The 23,202-nt window shown below is 45.1% G+C and overlaps 1 protein-coding gene across 1 annotated transcript; it reads left to right on the top strand.

Moving 5' to 3' along the window:
* The first annotated feature begins 321 nt into the window (after positions 1-321).
* On the top strand, positions 322-7,240 carry GCM1 (glial cells missing transcription factor 1). Its single transcript, XM_065632784.1, has 5 exons — positions 322-423; positions 2,222-2,474; positions 3,411-3,523; positions 4,507-4,635; positions 6,782-7,240. The coding sequence occupies exons 1-5, from the start codon at positions 322-324 to the stop codon at positions 7,238-7,240; spliced, it is 1,056 nt and encodes a 351-aa protein (XP_065488856.1).
* The last annotated feature ends 15,962 nt before the right edge of the window (positions 7,241-23,202 follow it).

Raw genomic sequence — 23,202 nt, 5'->3', positions numbered from 1 at the left:
TAAACTTGGTATGAGAGGAGACCGAGCAAAACAAAACAGATGATAAAAGCATGAATTGTTTGCTGTTAGCGATGCCTTTGTAACATCACAGGCTGTTTCTAAGCTATATTTTCCACTGCATTGCTGGCTTGCAAAACTTTTAATGGAACAAGTTTTTCTGGCAGAAGAACACTGATTTTTATCTTTAATGAGCAGCCTCTCTATCATTTAGCTTCAGGAAACAGCTTCCTGGTTGTAAACTGCTTGAGAGTGCTGACAGCTAGTCAACTTCAAAAGCACCACAGGAGAAACTTTCTTGCTAACTTTGGGAAGGGATTCAAAATGCTGAAAGGTGCAGACAATGTTGTTGTGGAGCAGGACGACTCTGCTTCCCAACATGGAGAAATGACAAGTTGGGATATCAATGACATCAAACTTCCCCAGGTATGTGTCTGTGTCTTAGAAATTTATCCAGTTCTGATCACTCTTCTCCACTTCACCACTGATCTTAAATGCTGTCTCAGTCATCTGTGCCACATTGCCTTTATTCTCTTTGCCACCTTGAGCTATGGGACAGTGTTATGCTGAAAAGCTAGAAAATATTGAGCAAAATATTGAGATGCCCATGTATTTTTTCTTAAGCATATTATTGAAAGATCTGCTGATACGTGAAAAATAGTGATACTGCAGATGCGTTGCCTTTCTAGTCCACTGGTGGGTAAGGTGCAGAGAAAGCAGGGGAAAAAAACTATCTCCTGCTGTGACTGCTCAGTTAGCAATGTCCAGGACCTGCTTTTTGCCCTGGGTAGTGCTTTGTGAGGAGCGAGCACAGCACCCATGACTGCCTTGCAAGTCTGGGTGCTGAGCCCCGCTGCAGATTGGGTTCCAGGCAAGCAGGACGGCTTCCCATATGGAGGCAACACTTCTCTCACCAGCACCGGGGTGCTGCCCGCCTGCTGCAGTGGGCAGAGGTTTGCCAAGAGGCGGAATAGTCATCTTTCCCTCCCTTGGTCCTTTTCTAGTCCTATTATGTAAAAATCTCACCCATGCTCTCCACTGAGAGCTCTCAGCACCCCAATGTCATCTCCCTGTCCTTCGCCTCAGCATGTTTGTGCCAGATTCCTCCTGCTGTGGTCCTTCACTATCCAGCTCTTTCATCTCCCAGCCCTGTCTTCTCACCTGATCCCAGTCTGTTCCCTGCTAGGCCACTGCTGTTCACCCAAAGCCCCCATGTCCCAGGCTGCCTCCTTCCCTGTCCTCTGCCCCAAGGCCACCTTCACCCATATTTCAGCCAGAGTCTTTCTCCACACCCTTCCCTATACCATCCAATGGATCTGGGGGGAACACACAAGTTTTCCTCTTCTCAGTTTATGTTCTTGCTGCTGTAATGGCTCTCGGTGCCTGGGATCAGCAATTCCAAGGAAAATCCTATTGAGTTTTTGTACCCCTATAAAGCCATTTCTCAAAACCATCAGCAGGTATGTAGGTGCTTTCCAGCTTACTGCATTTTACTGTGTTTATTGTACTCACTGAGGCGGTGTGTGTTGGTGGTTTGTGGTTTTCTTTTCCATTGAGTTTTGTTTTTATTGCTCCTTACAGAGTTGTCCTTGGGGTGGTTTTTTTTTTGCTTTGTCCACAGCAGTGAAGATAAAACCTGACCAGGATGTCCGGTTTCTTTGGTTTGGACTTCATATAAATCACTGCAGAAGTCTTCCACGGCAGTTAGGCTAAAATACACTGAAGTCCAGAACTGACGTCCTACAAATGTGGGCATAGTCTCAGTCTGATTCAGTATGTGCCCTTTTTCCAGCTAGCCAAGCCAAATGGCTCACTGTAACGCTGCGGCGAATGGCCTGAAAGGCAAAGCAGGATCTCTGCCATGAAAGCTAACAGAAGTTAGTCAGGTGGTGACTGCTGCCTGCAGGCAAAGTATCTGCTATTTTACTTCAGGTGCCCCGTCTTCCCCTCCTGCGAGGTCCTGCACTGAGCCGAACCTGTGAGTGGGTGAGAACAACCTCTTGGACAGGCTTTCCTGACACTTTGGGGCTCGCAGGGAACCACGGGGAGCTGTGTATTTTCTGCCTTCTCTCCACTGCTCCATCCTGCCGACCAGCATCGCCCACCAGGGTGCTGGAGTCACCCGGGCTAGAGGACACCCAGCAGAAGACCAGGTCTGCTGGGCTCTTGCACAGGTTCTTCTCCTCCCCAGCCTAAAACGTGGCTTGCTTTGGTCTCTCCACAGGACGTAAGACAGACAGACTGGTTTCAAGAATGGCCAAATTCCTACGTAAAACATATCTATAGCTCAGAGGATAAAAATGCTCAGAGGCACCACAGCAGCTGGGCAATGAGAAACACCAACAACCACAACTCTCGCATCTTAAAAAAGTCCTGCCTTGGGGTGGTGGTCTGCGGCAATGACTGCTCGACCTTGGATGGAAGGAAGATCTACCTAAGGCCAGCCATATGTGATAAAGCTAGGCAAAAACAACAGCGTGAGTATGAACATGGCTGTTCGTTATATGGCGGTTCATAAGTGAACACAACATAAAGGAAATCAAATCAGAGGATACCCTTTGGATTATCAAACCTTTCTGCTGCCATTCACTATATTAAAATTCAACTCTGGATTTTGTAACTACCCATTTTACATTTCTTACTGTTGGAGGGGAGTTGTTTGCTTGTTTTCTTTTTTTTTTTTCTTTTCATTTTAATTCTCTGTTTCTGATGGCTAGAGATTGATTGGCAGCCTTCTCAGGCCCATGACTCAGGCTACTGAGGAAGCTGTGCAGTGCAGGCTGACCTGAGTGTTGGCTTCATCACTGCATGGGCCCAAGAGTAACTCAGGAGGCAAGCCTGGCAGGAGAGAAGTTGTTCACAAACTGTGATGACTGGAAAATAGGCCTCATAGTCATGTCTCCGGAGCAAGACAATGCAAATAGAGAACATGAGCTGCATACACATTCTTGAGACCATTCCAAACTATTGTTGATTGCTCAGTAGAGCTAGCACATACTGATTTTCAGATCTGATGAACATTTTGGCTAAAGAAAGGTATTATTCAAGCACTGACTGAGGTCATAATGATGTACTCTAGAAAAATCAAACAAGAACACATATGACAATTCAGACGTTACCAAGTTAAAATCAACTAAACCTGACCATGTTATTATCATGAAAAAATTATAATAAAGCTATAATAGAAATATTTGTTGCCAGTTATATTTAATAGTGGAACAGAACGAAGGCAATGGTTAGTTTGGTTGTATTGATTTTTGCTTATTTTTGAAAGTTTTTTGCATAGTTTTTCTCGGTGTAGTTTCTGATCCCCAAGCCAGAAGTGACAATCCACCACCAATGAACTGTTGTATCACATGGGATTCAGCTGATCAATGCTGTATAGAAAATATTTCCAACCATCTTTGCCCCAGGGAAATGCTGTCCAAACTGCAATGGGCCCCTGCGGCTCCTTTCTTGCCGAGGCCATGGTGGTTACCCAGTTACCAACTTCTGGAGGCATGAAGGCCAATTCATATTTTTTCAGGTTGGTATAAAATTACATTATGAAAATTAATTTTAAAGACTGTTATTTAAGACTGATTAAGGACACCTTCTGTTCCAACAAATAAGAGTCACTGAATACAACAAGGTCAAACGGCTGGAAGGAGGAAAAATTTCACAATGAGAGGGCAAGGTCCTAAGCAGCCTGATCTAATTCTGAAGTTAGTCCTGCCTGAGCAGGAGGTTGAGGTAGACCTCCAGAGGTCCCTTCCAACCTAAATTATCCTATGCTACTATTATGTTACTGTGCATTATATTTTTTATTTAGGCTTCCATGAAAATCTGTTTATTTTGAAGCACTTTGTCTTGGGTACATAAGAACCAACGGAAGTCAGAAATGCCATGTTATCTCAACCTCTTCTCCAAGGCACCATGCATAGGCATGAGGGTATCTTGTGGCAGGAAATGTTTGCACCCAAGGGACTGTCTATGGAAAATGTTGTCTCTGCATTATATGTAACTTATCTCTGGAAAACAGTGTATGCAAGTGTTTAAATAATGGGCACTATTTCTGGAAGCTGTAGTCCTAGTTTAGCACCATAGCCGCCGAGCTGATTCTTGTTTTCCAGACTTTTACTTATGTGCAGGTTAAATAAAATTAATTATCTGTGGACACTAATGGAAATTAATGTTCTGATAAACATGTCTAAAGTGTGACAAGAATGGAAATGTCTGCAGGGGCACTGTAGCCAGGCTGCAGAAGCCCTTGTGGCTTCAACTGGGGCTCCAGCGTGGGGATTCTCTTTTGCACATAAATGTGGGTTTATGATTTCAGAGAATTTCTACCCCATCACACTTCATCCAAGTTATGTTTGTTACTTGAGCTCACATTAAATAACTCTTATTAAACACAAAGCATTAAATCAGGCCATATGCGTGGGTTTGGCCTGTGCTACAAATTATGCTCTGTTAAGATTAATAACAAAGTTGTTTCTAACTTTAACATATCATAATTCCTTTCTAAAGTCCAAAGGAGCTCATGACCATCCACGTCCAGAAACAAAACTAGAAGCAGAAGCAAGAAGATCAGTCCAAAAAGCACAGACGGCTTTTTCTCCATCTTCTCCAAGATTAAAAAGAAGCCAGGAGACTGAGGTAACTGTCCTTGATCAATGAAATCGTGGGGTCAGCGATCCATGGTTCAAGGCACGGTGGAGGCTGTCTGGGCTTTGGGTCTGGGTGGGCGCAGGTTTTACATCTCCACGTTCTGCCTTCCTGTGATCAGGCCAGGAAGGAGCAGGGCTGTCCTGAGCAACCCACTCTGCTCAGCACTGCCATCCCCTGCCAGCATCCCCCGTCTGGAGCCCCTTGGGGCCTGATGGCAGCAGGGGATTATATCTATACTGGTAAACAAAGCAGGGCCAGAGAGCAGGCTTGGTCATGTCACTATTCACACGGTCCTTGCCGTGGATTTGGCCAACGCTAACTCATGCCCACAGACAAAATGGCGCGGGTCAGGAGGACAGCATGTGCCTGGGACCACTCCCTGGCAGGATTTCAGACAAGGTTGTATCAGGTTTGGGTCCCTTCACTGTACGCAGCTTGCTTTGAACCTGCCCGTGCCCCTGTGTGCTGTCATGCTCCAAGCCACAGGCAAGAACAATCTCAAGCTGATGCTGTGGAAAGTAGCCTTGCATCATTTCACTTCAGGTCCAGAGGTCGCCCAAGGCCAGGATGTAGTGTGGACACTGCCAGGCTGTGTCTTTTGATCCCCGTTACCAATGACAGTCCTTGGCCTCACTTTATTTAGCAGCATGGACACAGCTTTAGAACCCCAGCTCCTTCCTTTTTTAAATGCAAGAGTTGCCTTTAGAAAAATTTGCTACAACTTCTTTGTCAGTGCTGCTCCAGAAATTAAATTATTTACAAAGAAATCTGGGAATAAAGTAGCTAGATACTTAGTCTAATCAGTATTGATTAGGGATTTTTTTTCTTTTATATCAGAGCTTACTGGTCTTACTGAGGTCAAGCTCCCTCTGGACGTGTCTTCGTCTTTCCCTTCCTGTAACATCTTCCTGGTGCTTTCACTTCAAATTGTATGGGAGTAACAACAGACCAAAGATGTCATAAACATCTAATTGTACAGCATGGTCTTAGCTGGTCTAACTGTGCAGTCAGAGTGATACCATTTACCCTCAACTGGCTTTCCAGTTCACGGGTCTCCAGCAGTTTTTTGGGGGGCAATAACCATAGTTGTGTTCTACCAAGACTAGCTGCAATACAACCAACTCAGGAGTCTGATGTGACATGCAGAGCCTCTCTTGCTGAATCTGCAAAAAGTCTTCTGGAAAGATTAAATTTTCATATGCACACAAGAGGCCAGGGAAGAGAACTTTAGAAAAATGTATGAGCCCAAAATAGAGCAAGTGATACATAGGATATTTTCTCTATGGTGTCAGTGGGTCTTTAGCTGAAGGTGGACTGGGTCCTACATCAGGTTGTTGGAATTTCTTCTCATGCTAGGTGGAGAACAGCTGAAAGTAGCTTTGCTATTCTGGCAGTCAGCAAAATCACTGTAATTAAATAGACGCAAAAGCAGAATTACAAAGAAGAGAGACCTGCAAGTACTCATCAGAAATGATAGGACAGAATGAGTATTCTGAAAGGAATTAAAGTTTGCAAAATTATAACCAATAATTAGGGCAATTAAAGAAGTTGTGAAATATCCAGAACAAAAGACCCAGAAGAATAATTCTTGTGTGCCGCTCCCTCCCTGAATGAAAATTCTGTTTGTGGGATAAAGAAATGTAAAGAGGAAAATTTATCAGCTGGAAGTAGAAGTGCAGTCTGGAAAAGCTGAAGCATAATATTATCGTAATGAAAAGGTCACTTCCTAACAACCAGTTAAAAAAAATCATGCTTAGCTTTTCCAAACTCCATAGAAAAAAAAAATAAATTCTGTGGTGTCAAATGTATTAGCACAATTTCATTTTCAGGTACTTCTTCAGTATATGCTGGCAGCGGACCCTGAGGGCTGTGAATGTGCAGTCTAACAACTCTTTCAGTGTAAAACAGGCTTTGGGCAAAAACTGGTGAAACAAACCCAGACCTGTGATCTGGTCCCCCTGTTTGGTTTGCCCCTAAAGCCCACTGGCATTACCCTGCAAGGGGATTCTGCCACAGCGTCTGCTTCGTCACCTGTATTAATTTAATGCATTCATGAGGGTCTCATATGCAGGGTGGTTATTTCATGCTGCTAGAGTACACCTTGTTTTACTAAACCATGCCTTGCTTTTCCAAGTCTCTGACAGGTGCACTGCCAACGCAGGAGACTTTGCCTTTGCTTCTTTCCAACATGGATGCTTATGTTCTACCTGCTAATTTCAGGAGGCATTTAAGCAAAGGCTTCCAGGAGGCAACACTGGGCAGCTGCTCTGGGCGGCTGCCATGCCCAAGGGCAGCTGGGGAGGACGGGGGCACTGGAGAATTACCGACCTGGAGCAGGAGCCCGGCCTTTGGGAGGGTCCCCAGCACCGAGAGGCCTTGCAGAGGCCATGCCGGCCCCACGGCCAACCCGCCCTGCGCAGCCGCTTCCCCCCAGCACTGCGCCCGCCCCGGCATCCATCACATCCCACGCAGCTCCCAGCACCTCGAGGGGGAAGCGAGGGACACAAGGCCAAGGGAAGGCACCGTACAGGTCTCAACTACTGCAATGGCGACATGCTTTTTAACCTGTACCCGCTACGGTGAACAGGTTTAAATGCCCTTTCCCCACCTCCATCCTCTGGCAACCAGCCTAATGCTCCATCCCTGTTGCAACGCAGATGTGAAAGCGCTACTGCACCAATTCCTTTGTTAGCTCCTCTTGAGAGCCTCAGGAAGGGCTTTCATACCTGACGACTTGCCTTTTTAATTTTTTTTTAACTGTTATATTTTTCCCCACTATTTCATTAGTCTAATAAAAATATTAGCTCTTACAGACCACCTCACTGCCATTCTGGTTTGGTAGCATTTCAATCCCCCTTGATACCCAGTTTGTTCCAGCCTGTGGGACTGTGCAAGATGACCTCAAGGACCACGTCTGTTGTGTGTGACCCTTTGCTTTCTTCCAGCTTCTTCAGGCAGTGATCTAAGTCCCTCCACCGCACCAGTCCTGCAAATTCTATTGTATAGAATAAGCATACAAGGGTTTGGGTTAGAAAGGACCTTAAAGATCATCTAGTTTCAACCCCCATGCTATGGGCAGGGACACCTTCCACTAGACCAGGTTGCTCAAAGCCCCATCCAACCTGGCCTTGAACACTTCCAGGGATGGGGCACTCACAATTTCTCTGAGCAGCCTGTTCCAGTGCCTCACCACCCTCATAGTGAATAATTTCTTCCTTGCATCAAATCTACCCTGTCTTAGTTTAAAAGTCTTACCACTTGTCCTACCGTAACAGGCCCTGCTAAAAAGCCAGTCCACATCTTTCTCATAGGCCCGTTTTAAGTACTGAAAGGTCGCAACAAGGTCTCCCTGGAGCCTTCTCTTCTCCAGGCTGAACAACCCCAACTCTCTCAGCCTGTCCTCGTAGTGGAGGTGTTCCATTCCCCATCACATCTTGGTGGCCTCCTCTGGCCCCTCTCCAACAGGTCCATGTCTTTCCTGTACTGAGGGCTCCAGAGCTGGACGCAGAACTGCAGGTGGGGTCTCACCAGAGCAGAGCAGAGGGGCAGAATCACCTCCCTCGACCCATTGGACACACTTCTTTTGATGCAGCCCAGGATATGATTTGCCTTCTGGGCTGCAAGCGCACATTGCCGGCTCATGTCCAGTCTTCCATCCACCAGTACCCCCAAGTCCTTCTCTGCAGGGCTGAGTCCCGTTTCATACATGTATATATTCATTGGCTGACCCAGCTTCATTCATGCATATATTCAAGGTGCCCTGCTGCTTTTTCCAGCCACTTCTCATTTCTTTCATTTCAGACTCTGAGAAATCCTTCAGCATCCTTTCCATACATCACTCCCTTTTCTGACCACTTCCATGAGCTATATTTCAGCAGGAGCTGTCAGTTTCCTGCATTCGTTTAAAAAAGTAGGGTGCCGAATGTGAATTTTCTTTCCTGAATTTAGTGGCAAGCGCAGAGATCTTTTGTAAAGATATCTTTATGTTTTCCCATAATTCACATCTACATGGCTTTCCCGCATGCACTCCTGCTGCTCTCTGGACCGCGTTCCATGGGCCACCAGCCCTCACCCTGCAGAGGGAGGCACTGACACACATCCCCGCTGTCCCCTCTGCAAGAAAGAGCTGAGGGTGTTGTGTCCAAAGCCACATTTCATGGCTGGTTCCTTTAACCACCACAAAGGTAAAGAGCCTCGGCTCCATGAGCTGCCCAGCTGGAGGTTCTGGCTGTGTCCTGCCCCACCTGCGGAGAAAGTCGTGGTCCCACAGGCTGTGGTGAAATGAAGCTTTTATTGGGATGAGTCTGGGAGGACACCGTCAAGAAAAAAGTGGCAATAAAAACTCTTCACAGTACCTCAGACTGTGGTGTATCTTGTGTCCATCTAACATTTTCAGTCTTATCGTTTCTCTTTTTTTTTTTTTTTCCTTGTTTTCATCTTTTCAGATTCCCTCTTTTTTTTGGAATACATTAGTTACTTTGGAATACATTAATTACTAGGGAAATTGTTCTCATTATGAAGGGTGGAGTTTAGAGACATTCACAAGAAAAGAACAAATTATATTTATGGACTGTTCCAAAATGTTTATTGCAATTTGTGAAACAGGGGATATGTAGTGATTTGTTTTATGTGGAAAAAATTGAAATATAGATCACAAAATGACAGTCCGCTGTTGGGGGGGCGGTCAGCTCATCCTAGGTTTATTTAGTCTATGAGTTATTCCCATGCTAATTCCAAACTTTGCATGTTCTATGGCGATCCTTTGGATCAGTAACTCAGAGAAGGAAACTTTGATCAAGGGTAATAACAACCTCCACCTTTTAAGACAGAAAAAGGGAAGTCAATAGGAGCCACAAGTGCTTCGTGCTTCGGGAGGTGAGCTGCAGGACAAGAGACAGGCAGGTCCCCCGGGGCTGCATGTTCCATAGATGAGACTCCTCTGCCACTGCCAAACCGGTTGCGCCAGTGAGGGACCGCGCAGGGTACGGACCCTGCCCACTGCCGTCCTGCTGCGCCTGGTGTCCCCTGTCCTCTGAAGCCCGTCCCGCTGCCCTGCGCTGCTGCCAGCATGGCCCTGCAGCAGTGGTGCCACACGGGTGTGCGGCTGGGAGGCTCCTCAGCCGTGGCTCCCACCCTGAAGTACCACCTATCCATCCCCTTTGCACTCGCCAACACCTCCTCCTGCTTTTCAAAACTTCCAGCAGAGGGGATTTGATAACCGATCCTATAACCTGTTCCATGGCTTCACTGTCCCCATCCTAACTATTAGCATTTTTTTCCTCATGCCTGATTTTCCATCCTGCAGATCAAACATTTCTTCAAGTCTTTGAAGATGGGCAGTGTCCAGCTACTGAGTTTCACAGGCTTCCCAAAGGACTGTTACTACCAAACCTTCCTAGAAGACAATTACTACCAAACCCGTCTTCCTGCCTGAGAAGCAGGAAGCTTTTTGTTCCTTTGTCCTGAAGTCTGAACCAAATGTTTTCCAAAACCAGATCTGATCCTGTGAGCACAGTTCCCCGCAACATCTCCTGCCAGAGCAGGGCTGTGCCTCCTTGCAGCTCCTGTGCTCCTGGTCCTGTGCACCCACGGCTGTCCCGCAGTGTTCATCGCAGCCGCTATGTTTCTGAGAGGAACATATCTCAGGTTCAAAAACGACAGCTTATTCCTCTCTGAAAAGGAGGAAACTAAGACTTCATGATTTTTCTAGGGCTAAACACCGAAAGGCTTTCCAGATTTACAAGCTGCCAGGGTCAGTTTAACCTTTACACATTCTTGCAGTGACTTCTGCGCTGGCAGCAGCTCCCTCCACTTTTGGTACAATCAGCACGGTGGGTCAGTATAGTGCCAAATTTATATCTGTATGGCTCAAAATATGAAGATAGCAATCCCAGCTCTGACCTTTGCAAAAACGACTTTTTGCAACATATTTCGGATATGTGAAAATAAATGTATATATGTCACTGCTGTAAGCCTCTCTTAACCAGCTCTAAGGTATTGTACCCAGCTGGGTGGCAATAAGAATCAGAGGTGAAAGATGGGACTAAATGCATTTTCCTCTGCAATTTTAAGAAAATATACTGAACACCGAGATTATTCAGAGTAGCTTCATGAAGAAACACCAATTGATATGTGAGGATCCACCTGTAGGCAAGTCTGTAACTTTACTCTCTGCTGCAGAAAGTGGTTTTCTGCAAGGCACAGATGCAGTAAAACAGTTAGGAAGGCAGCAGAGATGCAAGGAGGTCAGGATGTGGATGATTACACAGGCAAAATGTTTTGTTCTGGCTTATCGGAGTTTCACATGGCTGTAGCTACTGCCAAATCTTACGCAAATATCCCTACATGGCGTGGGTGATCTACACTCGCTGCTTTCCCAAGGTCTTAGCTCTGAGGGCACTGGCCTCAGTGTTTAAGGGGTAATTCTTTGGAAGTAATCCTTGTGCTTGCTCCGAAGCAAATATTTTTATATATAAGGGCTCTCCTGAGGCCATCAGGGAACCACAGCAATGTTGCTCAGAATGAGACATTAGCCACACTGTATCTTACAGAAACACAGCTTTTATGGGTCTTTTTTTGACTCACGCAGCATTTCAAGATGAAATATAGACATACAATCAGAAGGTGCTATCTTCATAATTCAAGGCAGCAGCTGGACACCACTTGCATTTTGTGTATTTACCCTCAGAATATCATTGTGAGAAAGGGAAATGCTTCTGTATCAGTCATAGCAATGGGGAAATGAGAAGGCAGAACAGGGATTTGACCCACATCTCTCCAGCCCTGGGCACACACCCTGCCCCACTTCTTGCCCCTCTCCCTGGGGCCTCTACCTTTGCATGTGAAAAGAATTGCAGGTCAGACTGAGCACAACCAGATGTTTTCATTTTCAACCCCTTGTACAAAGCCTTTGCCCTTTGGCAGACTGAGGTTATGAACTGTTTTACATAAATGACAAGGTTATGGAATATTTTCTAAAATATAGTCCTAAATACATTCTCTGTATTTTTTTAATGAAACAAGTGTGACAAATTGCTGGTAGTAGAAAGGACTTCAGCTGAGGAAGCTTTAGGGGATACACTCCGAGTAACTGCATAAAGCTTTTCTTTCCTCATGGCCTTTGGGAAGTTTACTAATCCGTGTGTCTGGTACTCCTGGAAATTTTGCTCTGCTTCCCCTCAATATAGTCATTCGGGACTTTTTAAGTAATTATGCTCAAGGAGTTAAAATGGGAACATCTAACGTGTTTTCCTTTATTGCAAGCAGAAGGTAGAAGTGGTGGATCCCCTGTGGTGGATCTCAGCAGGGATATGACCTGCCTGTGCCAGGAACAGGCTTCACGTGGCAGGGTAGTGACTGGCAGGAGGACCCAGGGAAGGCAGAGGAGGATGGGAGCTTATTTAAGAAAAAAAAAATGAAGGAAGTCTGCTGGTGTCAGAGTGAAAATAGATGCAATCACTAATCAAAGCGGAGCATGAATAGGATATTAATGTGGCACATCTGAACACCCTGAGCAGTTTGGACCTGCCTTTTGTGCCAGCTATGCAAACTGGCCCTGAATGCAATACAGTGCCCCTTTCTCCCAGAGCTGCTGCAGTCAAAAGGCACTATGGGGTTTTAACTTTCACAAGGTAAACTTCACCAGTATTGCTTACCTCCTGGAGCAAGAGGGACTCACCATCCATGCAGGAGACCCAGGTTAGGAAGCACTTAAATAAACCCAATATACTTAAGTCCATGGGCCCTGATGAGAACCACCCACAAGTGCTGAGGGAGCTGGAGGTGTCATTGTGAGGCCACTCTCGATAATCTTTGAAAGGTCATGGTGACCAGGAGAATTTCCAGAAGACTGGAAGAAAGCAATGTCAATCCTGTCTTCAAGGAGAACAAGAAGGAAGACCTGGGAAACTACAGGCCAGCCTGTCCCACCTCAAAATCTGTGAAGCTGATGGAGAAAATCCTCCTGGAAACTTTGCAAACATGAAGGACTAAAAAGTAGTAGTCAGCATGGATTTATGAAGGGGAAATTGTGCTTAGCCAACTTGATAGCCTTCTACAATGAGATGAGTGGCTTGGTGGATGAGGGGGGAGCGGCAGAGGTTTTTTATGTTGACATTAGCTAGGCTTTCAGCACTGTCTTCCATAACGTTCTCACAGACAAGCTGATGAGGTATGGGCTTGCTAAGTGGACAGTGAGGTGGACTGAAACCTCAGCTATTCTGGGAATATTTAGCGTCAGCTGTAGCTGTTCTCACACCAGACAGTTGCAGTCTCCACCCGCTTCTGCTCAAATTAACTGCGTACCGTGCAGCATATCCAGAAAGTCATCCAAAGCCCTGACATTCCAGGAACACCCTGGGGCAGCAGGACACAGCCTTCGTGGCCTTGCAGACAGTGGCATCAGCAATCTGGATGCCACAAGCATCCTTTGCTCTCCTCATTGGATTATTTGGTATCTGTGAGCAATGCCAGATGATCTCTTGGATGGCAAGTATTCCTAAGGCATGGATGGTCTCTTCAGAGGACAGGGCAAGGAAGGTCTTTGGCCAGCTTTTCACACTGAGCTTATTCCTTCTGTTTGCAGTTAGTAACTGAGGAAGCAAAACTGGAGGGCTTGTCTCAGATGAGTGCTTTTCACTTCTCAAAACCATTTATGTCAAGATTCAGACTTCACATCACTTGGCAATTGTATCACCAGTGGTGTGGTTTAAGTCTTCTGTCACCAAAGGTTGCCCAATCTATTTGCTTTTCTAAAAACAGATGGTCATAAATAATACAAACCACAGCAGGAGAGTGTCCTCGTTGCTTCTTGCAAAAGCCATACAGCAACTGAGCATGCAGCTTCTTTCTGCTTCTAGAGGAGACAGCAAATGCCTGTGTCAGGATCAGGTCCCTCAGCCCTTGGCCCCAGCAGAATGTCCCTGCCAGGACACATGAGGGACTGGTTGGTGGGACTTTCTCCTGCCCCAAATGCCAGATGCGGGGCAGGGGGACAACAACTTGCTGCTGTCCCCATGTCTGCAGCCCCTGCCCTGGCACCTGCAGGACCGGGGTGTCAGGGCGAGCTGGTGTCATCCTGACCTTACGCTGGACAGTACTCAGACACTTACAGGAATGAGTTATTGCTGCCACGAGAACAGCTGTGATGAAACTAGTATCTGTGGATAGTGTAAACACTGGCTGTTGTGAAAAGCTGTTTGCCAAACATCCAGATTTCCTCTGCTCAAATGACAGCAAAGACAGGAAGAAGCTATGACCTCAGGGAGGATTTCGGTCCAGCCAGCAGCAGCCCTGGGCAGAGCGGGGTCCCTGGAAACAGGGCCCTCCAAGCTGACAGCAAAAGCAGCGATGAATTCCAAAGGGGAATAGGGGTCATTCATGGGGCCTCTGGACTTCCTGACTCCCTGCAGAGAAGAATGTGATTCCCTGTCCGGGACGGGGATGGTAGCACAGGATGGTACACATGCAAATGGCGTGAGTGGAGACCCACTGACACCCGTGCTTGAAGGAAAGTCTGGGGGCAGAAGAAGGGCAGGAGAAAAAAGAACAACTGTTTAGACTCAGGGTGGGTGAAACTAAAATGAACAAACAGACCCTGGCCAAAGTCAGTCAACATAAGAAGTAAATTTATGTTGTCTTGCCATTTTTCTCCACTGGAGTAATTGATCCTTACTGGTCTTCGTATGCATTAAGGAGAAAACTTGAGCGTTGAGGGGCAGCTTCTTGCTTTCCCTCTGCCACTCGTGCAGCCCGGGGGCAGGCAGGGGGTCCCTCTGCCGCGGGTGCTCGGCGCTCAGAGGCAGGGACCCAGAGGAAAGCCTCAAAGAGCACAACAGGTGTGGCTGCTCGCTGCTGATGAGGGATTTGTGCCAGGACTGCCATTGTGCCATTGAAGTTACAGGCAGCAGGAGGTCAGTGCAGTGAAGCACATGAAGCTCACCTGAAGAGCATCACCTGAAGAGCATCACCTGAAGAGCATCACCTGAAGAGCATCACCCAGCAGGCTGTGGGGTTGCCAGTGTCCTCCCCTTCTCTCCTCTCCCAACAGGACAACCTCCCCACTAGGAATGGGCAGAGGGAGGTTTTTTCCCTCCAGTTCAAGTGAGGTATGTTCCGGTTTTCTTTTTCTTTTATAGCTCTTTAGGTAATAACAGTTGTACAGCTAATTTAATAGGGGTTTTTGTTGTGACTGGACAAGCTCTGACTTAACTGAAGCACTTGGACAAGGCGCTCACTGAGTACTTCATTGCAGTGATACTAAAACTCTTGTCATGCACCAGCCTCCTGTTGTAAGCGTCCAGAAAATGCTCCTTCAAAGATACTATCTCACGTTGTGCTTTACCCTGCTTCTTCCCAGTGCCCTGTGAAGCCCTTCTTTTGGGAGCAGAGGAGGTTTGCCTGACTTCGTTAAATTACCACGTTCACTGTTAACTCCATTGCACACAGCGGTACTGCCTGATGTAAGGTAGAAAGGCTTATCTTCAGCCAGACAAAACTATTCTCCATAACCATGATTTGCATGAGAAGCGAAATGAGAAACACGTCTGTGGCCTCCCTGCAGCGTGGCGGTGAGCTCCAGCATAGCCAAGGGAGGAAAAGAGGGATGGCGGGAGGGAGGGAAGGAGCGCTGCTCCCTGGCACGTAGCCGGGCTGCGGTGGCTTCAGCAGCTTGGCGAGGCCGCGGACTCTCCACACGGCAGAGATGAGGCATCTTGCTGTCAATAGCTGGCACTCAGCCTCCCCACCGGGTTGTCCTTCTGCCTTCCCTGATCTCGCCCGACCCCTGGATAAAGCGTGTGATTTGCTCTTTCCTGTAAAACTAATGCTTTCTCGAAAGGTGCCTCACAGGCACCAAGGGAGCGCTTTGGTGTTTTTAAATGCCTGGTCTCTCGGAAGCCCCATTCCAATAAGAGAATAAAACCTTTTTGTGCCGGAAGAATCTTAAAGTTTTTCTCGGTAGATCATTTTAGTGCTGTCAGCGGGTTTCTCTTGGCCACCCGCACCCCCTCGGGCAGCGTGTAGTTACACTCCTCTGTGCCTGACCACCCCTTCAATCTGGGAATACAGTGTCCCAAGCTCCAGACAGCCTCCTCCCTCACTCCTCTCATTGCACAGAGCGCATTTACGCTTTTCCACACCTATTCCTGGAGGTTAATTTAACTTAAAAAACCTCATTCTGCATGTCTACCTACTTGATTAAAACCATGGTCTTACATGGCAGAAATTGTGAAGCTGGGGCTTGACTTCCTCTGCCACTCTCCTTTGTGAATTCTTAGGGGTCTAATAATGGAACAGTAGAAAAAACTACTAAAGTACTTTAAAGATCATTTGTGATGATATAAAAACTGAAAATAGACATTATGTGGCAGGCTTTCTCTCCATAGAGATACTAGTAGTGTTTTCTTCTACCCATCACCCACTTTCATCAAACCTGTCAGAACTTGGTATAATTGAATCTTTGGTCCCTCTGTCGAATTTACTTTGAAACTGGTCAGCAAGCTCAAAAGTTATTGGTGGAAACTGCCAGGCTGACAAGATGACTGCTTAATCCTTCACTGCGCTAGGCTCTAGCTAAAAGCCGACCTGCAGGCACTCACCGGGCTTAGAACCCAGGCAGGCTTTGATGCTGCTTCACCGGAGGGTGAGGGCAGCGCAGGCATGTTTGCTGCTGCAGGTGGTTGTGATTATCCAGATAAACTATATAATGTGGTCTTTTTTTCATCAAAATTGTCTCTTCATGTCCATGATGACTTTAACTTTACCAGCTGCTGGCCCATCCTGGTCCTGTTGATAAATGCAGTTACAGCAAGAGAGCAGAAGTCCTGCTTGATCTTAGCCTAAGTGTGCAGGCTGGCTGCGTGTATTTAGTAGGCACTGACTTGTGGGAACTTGGAACGACTTCCACCGAGGTCACTGTTCCTACACGTGATCGCCTCTAGCTGTCTAACCACAACATAACTCTTCCTCCGATTCAGAGACAAAAGTCTTTCTGTCTGGTTCTTGCCTGTTCAAGGAACCAAGCCTGCTCGCAGGCTTGGGCTTCAGCAGAGCAACAGAGCAAAATGAGAGAAAGCTTCAGTTCACACACATCTTCGTGTAGGTCCAGATCACTTCTACGTGAAACGTGGGTGGTTTGGGAATAGCTACAGTTAGGATTGCCTGGCCAGGATGTACATCCCTAACCCCAAACAGCTCATGACAAAAGCAAACAGCCAGTGCCAGGGAGATGGGGCAGCCGGCGTCCTCCCAAGAACAGCCCGCGCTCCTGCGCAGCGAGAGACTGAGCCCTGCCGTGGCGGGCTGTCCCCACAGCCCTGCGGCTGCTCCGTCCCCAGGGCAAGCAGTGCAGGAGGACATTTGTGCCACTATGGCTTCAGCCCACCCTGCTTTTAGCCATACGGACGTTGCCCAAACCAGCGAGCATAGCCTGCACGTTTCTGAAACGCAGGGGCTCCTGCAAAGCTTGCGGGCTCCTACTCTTAGCCACATTTTCAGCCTTTCATCCCTCTAATACCTCTTCATTTTTAGTCATCCTTACATACCACAGCAAGGTGAAAACCACTAAATTGAAGGAGAGCACAGCAATGAGTTCTCTTAGGCCTTTTGGAAAACTATAACCCAAGCTTGACTGTAAAACTGGGGTAACAGTAATCTGTTCTCTGTTCACATGGCGTAAGTTTAAACTTTGTTTAGGTGACGCTCGTTCTATAGCAAATCATCTTTCAGGCCTGATGAGAAGCAGAACAGGTGCAATTTTAGCACAGGAGGATCAGGAATGCTGCTGTACTGAAGCTCAGAGATCAGCAGCTGATCAACAGTGTGCCTCATCATTTTTTTTATTCTTGTGAACAAAAGTAACCACATGCTGACAACACACTATATGATTTTGGTCTCATAAAAGACTCTAAATTAGAGCCCTTCAGGAGGAAAGAAGGAAAAACTTGATTCACTGCATTGCATACGCCCAGACGAATACTCATCTTATCTGACTACTTTTTGTGGTAATTTTTCAGGTTCTACAGACTTCAGTGTGTTGTGGGGTTTTTTTTATGTGAAACATTTAAAAAGGCATACTTCTTAAAGAGCAGGTTCCACACAAAATTGCTGGCACTTGTTTTGTCTGCTGCTGTGAAAGTTAACCTCCCCAATCTTCCTACTTTATTACCACTGGGAAATGCTGCTGACTTTAATATCTGTAAGTTTGTTTTTCCCAGACTTTACTTTCCAGATCGCCATCTGTCTAGACACTGTCAGTTACTAATATGTGTACTCAAGGTGAGTTTAAAGGTACTCAATATTTTCTTCTCCATGTGATTAAATTTCCAGGCAGCACTGAACCAAGCCACTATATTCGTGTTTATCATTTAAGGCAGATGTCACATTATCCAAAACAACTTGAAGACCTTGTCATTGATTTTTTTTTTTTTTTTTTTTTTTAACTGCAACCAAAGTACAGAAATTGTGCAAAATACCCTGAATTTCAAAGGTCTTCTTGCGGGTTGTATAATAGGAACAATCTTTTCCTTGGGTATTTCCCTCAAAAAATCAGTGAGGTGTGGGAAGAAGGATTCGGCTGCAATGAGTTATGAATTAACATTGCTTACTATAAAGAGAAAATGGAAAAGCTTTTGAGAAGCAATTAGATGGATCACACCCACCCCTATATTAATCTGTACAGGGAACGATTTGGCTGTGCTGCAAAAAGAACAATTACGTTTAGCTTAAATGCAGCTTCTGCTAAGTAACTTTTGGTGCAGCCGCCCTTTCTGTGCAGGGGGGTTACGGAGCTCGGGTCAGCGTCCCCAGCGGGCACAGAGCCAGCTCTGCGGGCGTCAGGCGGCCCAGGACCCAGCTCTTCATCCTGCACATCGTGCCAGACACGGTGGCAAAAAGATGAAGCTCTGTCTACATTTTGATCTCCAGCATCGCTGCTCTCAGAGAAGATGCCACAATCATTGGGACAGATCATCTAGAGGGGGGGAAAAAAAAAAAACTAACCCCCCTGATATATATACTCTCAATGAAAACTGATTGTAAATGATTATTACTTTCACACGCTTATCAGATTTCCTGTATAATTTGAAGAGACTTGTGCCTTTTCCTCCTACACGAAGGCACTGAATCCCATTCCACACCAGCCCTGAGCTGTCCCTAGTTGTTTTAAAAGCAAAGTCAGCTGTTTGCATGACCACAGTTCAAGTCAGGAGGCAAGGACACTGGGCTTCACGGAAAAGAGGAGAAAAAGGACCTATATTTTGTACTTTATTTTTTCTTCAAATGTGCAACTGAGAGCTGATAAAAATTAATGTTCCTATAAACATATCTTAATTGGCCAACCCAGGTTAACAAACACTGAAGTGTGAAGTACCAGAGCTAAATCCAATTTCTTGGCAGTGTAGGAAGGAGCTTCCTGAACTCTGCTTGCGGTGAGACAAACCTGCATTGTCTTAAAAATATGAGAAAGGGTTCCTCCTTTTTGCTTCCCAAAGGTAGCAGGCGATGTAACATCAAAGTTTGGGGGACATCTGCATAGAAGGTAAACACACTTTCAGCTCATGGGTTCACCTCTCTCCTCTAGCTGTGGCATTCCAGTCACATCCATGTTTACCAGTTTTATGGGGTTTCTGTGGAGATACTCAGTCTTCCTTATTAAAGCTGTTCTACACCAAAAAGATCCATTATACATGCTGCAGGGCAGGATGACCAAAACCCCGCAAAAGCACATCTGCCTGGCCCTGGCTAGGGCTGATGACCTTGCCTAAGCAAACCTGGACTTGGAACAGGAATGTTCAGAGCAGGCAGGGACTGGAAGGATGACTGCTGCATTGGGAACACACGCTCTCTACGCCGCGAGGCTTAAGATACACGTCTGCTTGGCACGTCATCCTTTGTCATGTAAGGATGTTCCCGCTTCACATATTGGCTGCTTCGGATCCCATGTGGAGGCCGTTCTCCTGGAGTCTGGGAAGCAAAGTCAGGACTGAAGGCTCCACTCCAAGATTCGGATACTTAAAATCCCTTTGAAGAACTGGCCTTTCTGTTTAGTCCTATTCAGTTGTGTTACCATGGACATCTCACCAGTGCAGAAACATAAGGAGCTGAACGCTTGGCAGGTTAAGTGTAATACATAACTATTGCTTGTTGCATTTTCTCTATTTTGCCTATAATGTTCTCGAATTTTAGATAAACTGAAGGGAAAAATAAATAGACTTGGTTTATTAAGTACAAAGGAAAAGTTCAAACTGTGGCATGCCACCTCGTGGCAGAACAGCAACATTGTGCACTGGGACCAGTAAACGCATATAGGGAAGCCGCATCCCAAAGCTGCTCTTTATTACTAAGCTGCAACGACCTGTAGGGGCAGTGCTACTTTGTGGGGGGTGGGGAATCAATCAAGCAAATTCCTTTCCAAAAAAAAAAAAAAGTCTGCACACTAAACCGGGCAGAACTTCTGTTTTAGCAATCTCTTACCATTACGGAAGTAGAATCAATGAAAATAAATTTACTTCGGGCATAAACTTGGCACAGAAACATGAAGGGGTCGCAGTGCTTGTACTTATCAGGTGAAAATTCATTCATTCAGAAATAAAATGTGTGGAAAAAATGTCTACTCATCTTGCCTTTCCACATTAAAGAAAAATTTAATTTGGCAGGACTTTACTACTTTTACTTTTCTTAGCTCTGCATCATATCCAGCTATTTCTCATAGAGCATTCTGATGCTAAATTAATAAATGTGCTACAGACATCTTCAAAAGTTGCCAGAATACCTGCAGTTGCCAAGGTAAGAAGGCTGTCAATCCTGCGAGATGCAGGAATATTGTCTTCAGAAGCAGTTATGTTTCATGATTTTTTTTTTTTCTATTCATACTTTCAATATGTGTTCCATAAAATCATATTATACTGTAATTTTAACACCTGTCTCTTGCATCCTGGAATGGTAAGTGCACGTCAGCCTGGTGCATCTGGACCCTTTCAAATGGACTACGCTCCCAGAGCTGACAGCAGCTTTAGCCAAGAGACAATGCTGCTTTTAAATAGCCCAAAAAGTTCTGTTTAATAGCAGACTCTAGTTTCTCTTCCAAATCCTTTGTTCCAGCCAACATTACCTAGGACTTGCGGTTTTAAGAATTATTTTAAGGACTCAGGAACTATACTCTGGACTAGACAGAGGTAAGGCAAAGCACTAACTCTTCCTTTTAGGAAAACGACTTGTGTAATTGTTTGCTTAAGAAAGCTGCTAGTTTTAGCATAAAGCACAAAGCTTGAATCCAGACTGAGTGACTATCAAACAGAAGTCTTTGATTTCTTTACGGGTGCTATCAATACTCAGTAGCATACGTAACATTAATTTCTGAAATCCAACTTGTTCTGCAAATGTATATAAGCTTTTATGTTTTTCTCATCTTGGACAATAGAAAAGACAAAACTGAAAAGCACCTCATTAGCTCAACCCTTTTAACATTGACGGAAGTTTCCAAATACACTGGGCACACATTCCAGGGGAATTTTCTTGGATTAAAAAAGTCAAAACTGACTCTCTTGTTTTCTTTCTTGAAACAAAAACCTTGTGTAAACATCACGTGTTTTTGAAATTCTGACCAGCTTGGCCCATGGTGACTGAACTCAGCCCACAGCTGGTCCTTCGCTCCCAGCACCAAACCCCCGTCTCTGCTTCCTGCCCCTTCTACAGCCCAGCACCACACACAAAACATTTAACTGGTGCTCATCTCTGAGTCAAGTCAGTGTAACGTCTGATCATCTGAGGATTGTCTCTCCACAAAGCTGTCCACTCTAATCCAATGCATAAGAGATCTACAACTCTGAGAACCGTGTCTCCGTCACCTCTTGTAGCCCTCTTTCCATTTTTGTAAGCGAATTTGTCTCAGCTCATACAATAAGTTCTTGGGAAAAAGGACTGCATAGGTGTATATCTTATTCAAGTTACAAATAAAATTAGTAAAGGGCAATCTCCTAGCAGTAAACTAGTTATACCAACTAATGTCTTTATATGGTAATCAAAAGGAAAATAAAACTAAACTATAAAAAACATAGAGCCTCTAGCAATTAAAGCCTTGGACTATTGAAAATCACTAGATAGAATGAAGAACAACTAGTCACCCATTCATTTACTGAAATAAGTACTATTTTAATAGGTGCACGTGGACAGTAACAGTATCTGCTGATAAACCACTCTGAGAGACAAAACTAGCTTGACTTGCTTGTATTGCTAAATGCAAAGGAACAAGCATTTAATCACAGCTCAGTCTCACAGATAGAAGGCTCACGTAATTTTTCTTGATGAAGAAATATTTCATATAATCTTAAAATACTCATTGTCTGAGACTTCTATTGAATCTACATCTCAATTTGTAACAGATCTCAGTGTACACTACGATGTTAGCTAGCTTTCCTTTACACCCAGAGTATACAGGGTGTTTCAAAAAGATGGCCACAATTTGAATTGCAATTCAGCAAGAAATTGGGTCCATATTTTTGAAACACCCTGTAATGCAAACACATGGCCAAGGAAAGAAAAAACAAAAGCTTAGAAGCAGCAGGTAAATCTTGGTATGAAAAGGGGTTTGAATTGTAAGGCTCTCCAATTACATCCATAGTACTGGACAATGGGTACTGGACAAAGCTATACCTAAACAAAAAATTGATATCATCTTGTGATTCTTGTGACAAAACTTTTGACACTTCTCAGCAGGCAGAATCAGATCTTTGTCTTTCATCCTCAACAAAAGTGTAGGTAACTAACATCTTTCTCTGTGTACAAACTTGGCAATATTTCAAAACACGAAGTTGAAATTCTAAGCAATCATTTTTCCCTTCAGCAATGACAACACAATACACTCCTTATTAAACGTTGTGTTGTATGAAGTCATAGTGCAACTGCAGTCCGAGGACATCAGCCAAAGAGGGGTTGTAGCCAGTCTTATTGGTCTAGCTAGAAAAACCACAAAGTTTCAGATATCCACATCCTCATTCAGAACTGATGTACCTGAAAGCTTATCTACTTCTCTCAGACAACCAGTAAATAGCATAATAAACAGGCATTAAGAGGTTAATTCTACCTGTCAATCTTGCCTAGCATGTAGTTTATGCATGGTAACTCCTAACTAATCATCTTTAACTGTATGAAAATAATGATTTCTTGGCAAAATAAGAAATTGCAAGGGATTGCGTGTTCAAGATCATGATTTATTGATGTAGTTTTAATCACGTAGCTCCTTGCAAAGATACACTTCATAAATTATGGAACAAGTATAGCTCTTTCCCCAGCTTTCACATTTTAGCCCTCAAGTCCAGGTCAGTATTTTGAAATGAGATGTTCGAAGGTAAATTAAGCAAAATAGCTTTAAAAAACTACACCAAAAAGCTTCAGTTCTTTCAGAATCCAAGATACATATATAATAAGCGGCATTACAGTGTCTGCACTACCCCCCAGTCGATACATGCCGGAGAAGCAGCGTACAGTACCTGCACTGAACCTCAAGGTACACTTCATGATCAGCAGTACACAGCACCTGAACATCTACAGCAGCCTCAA

Source organism: Caloenas nicobarica, chromosome 3 (genome assembly GCF_036013445.1).
Source record: "Caloenas nicobarica isolate bCalNic1 chromosome 3, bCalNic1.hap1, whole genome shotgun sequence".
Taxonomy (NCBI): Eukaryota; Metazoa; Chordata; class Aves; order Columbiformes; family Columbidae; genus Caloenas; species Caloenas nicobarica.
Note: the sequence above shows the minus strand (reverse complement) of the source record. Positions and strands in the feature narration are given on the sequence as shown.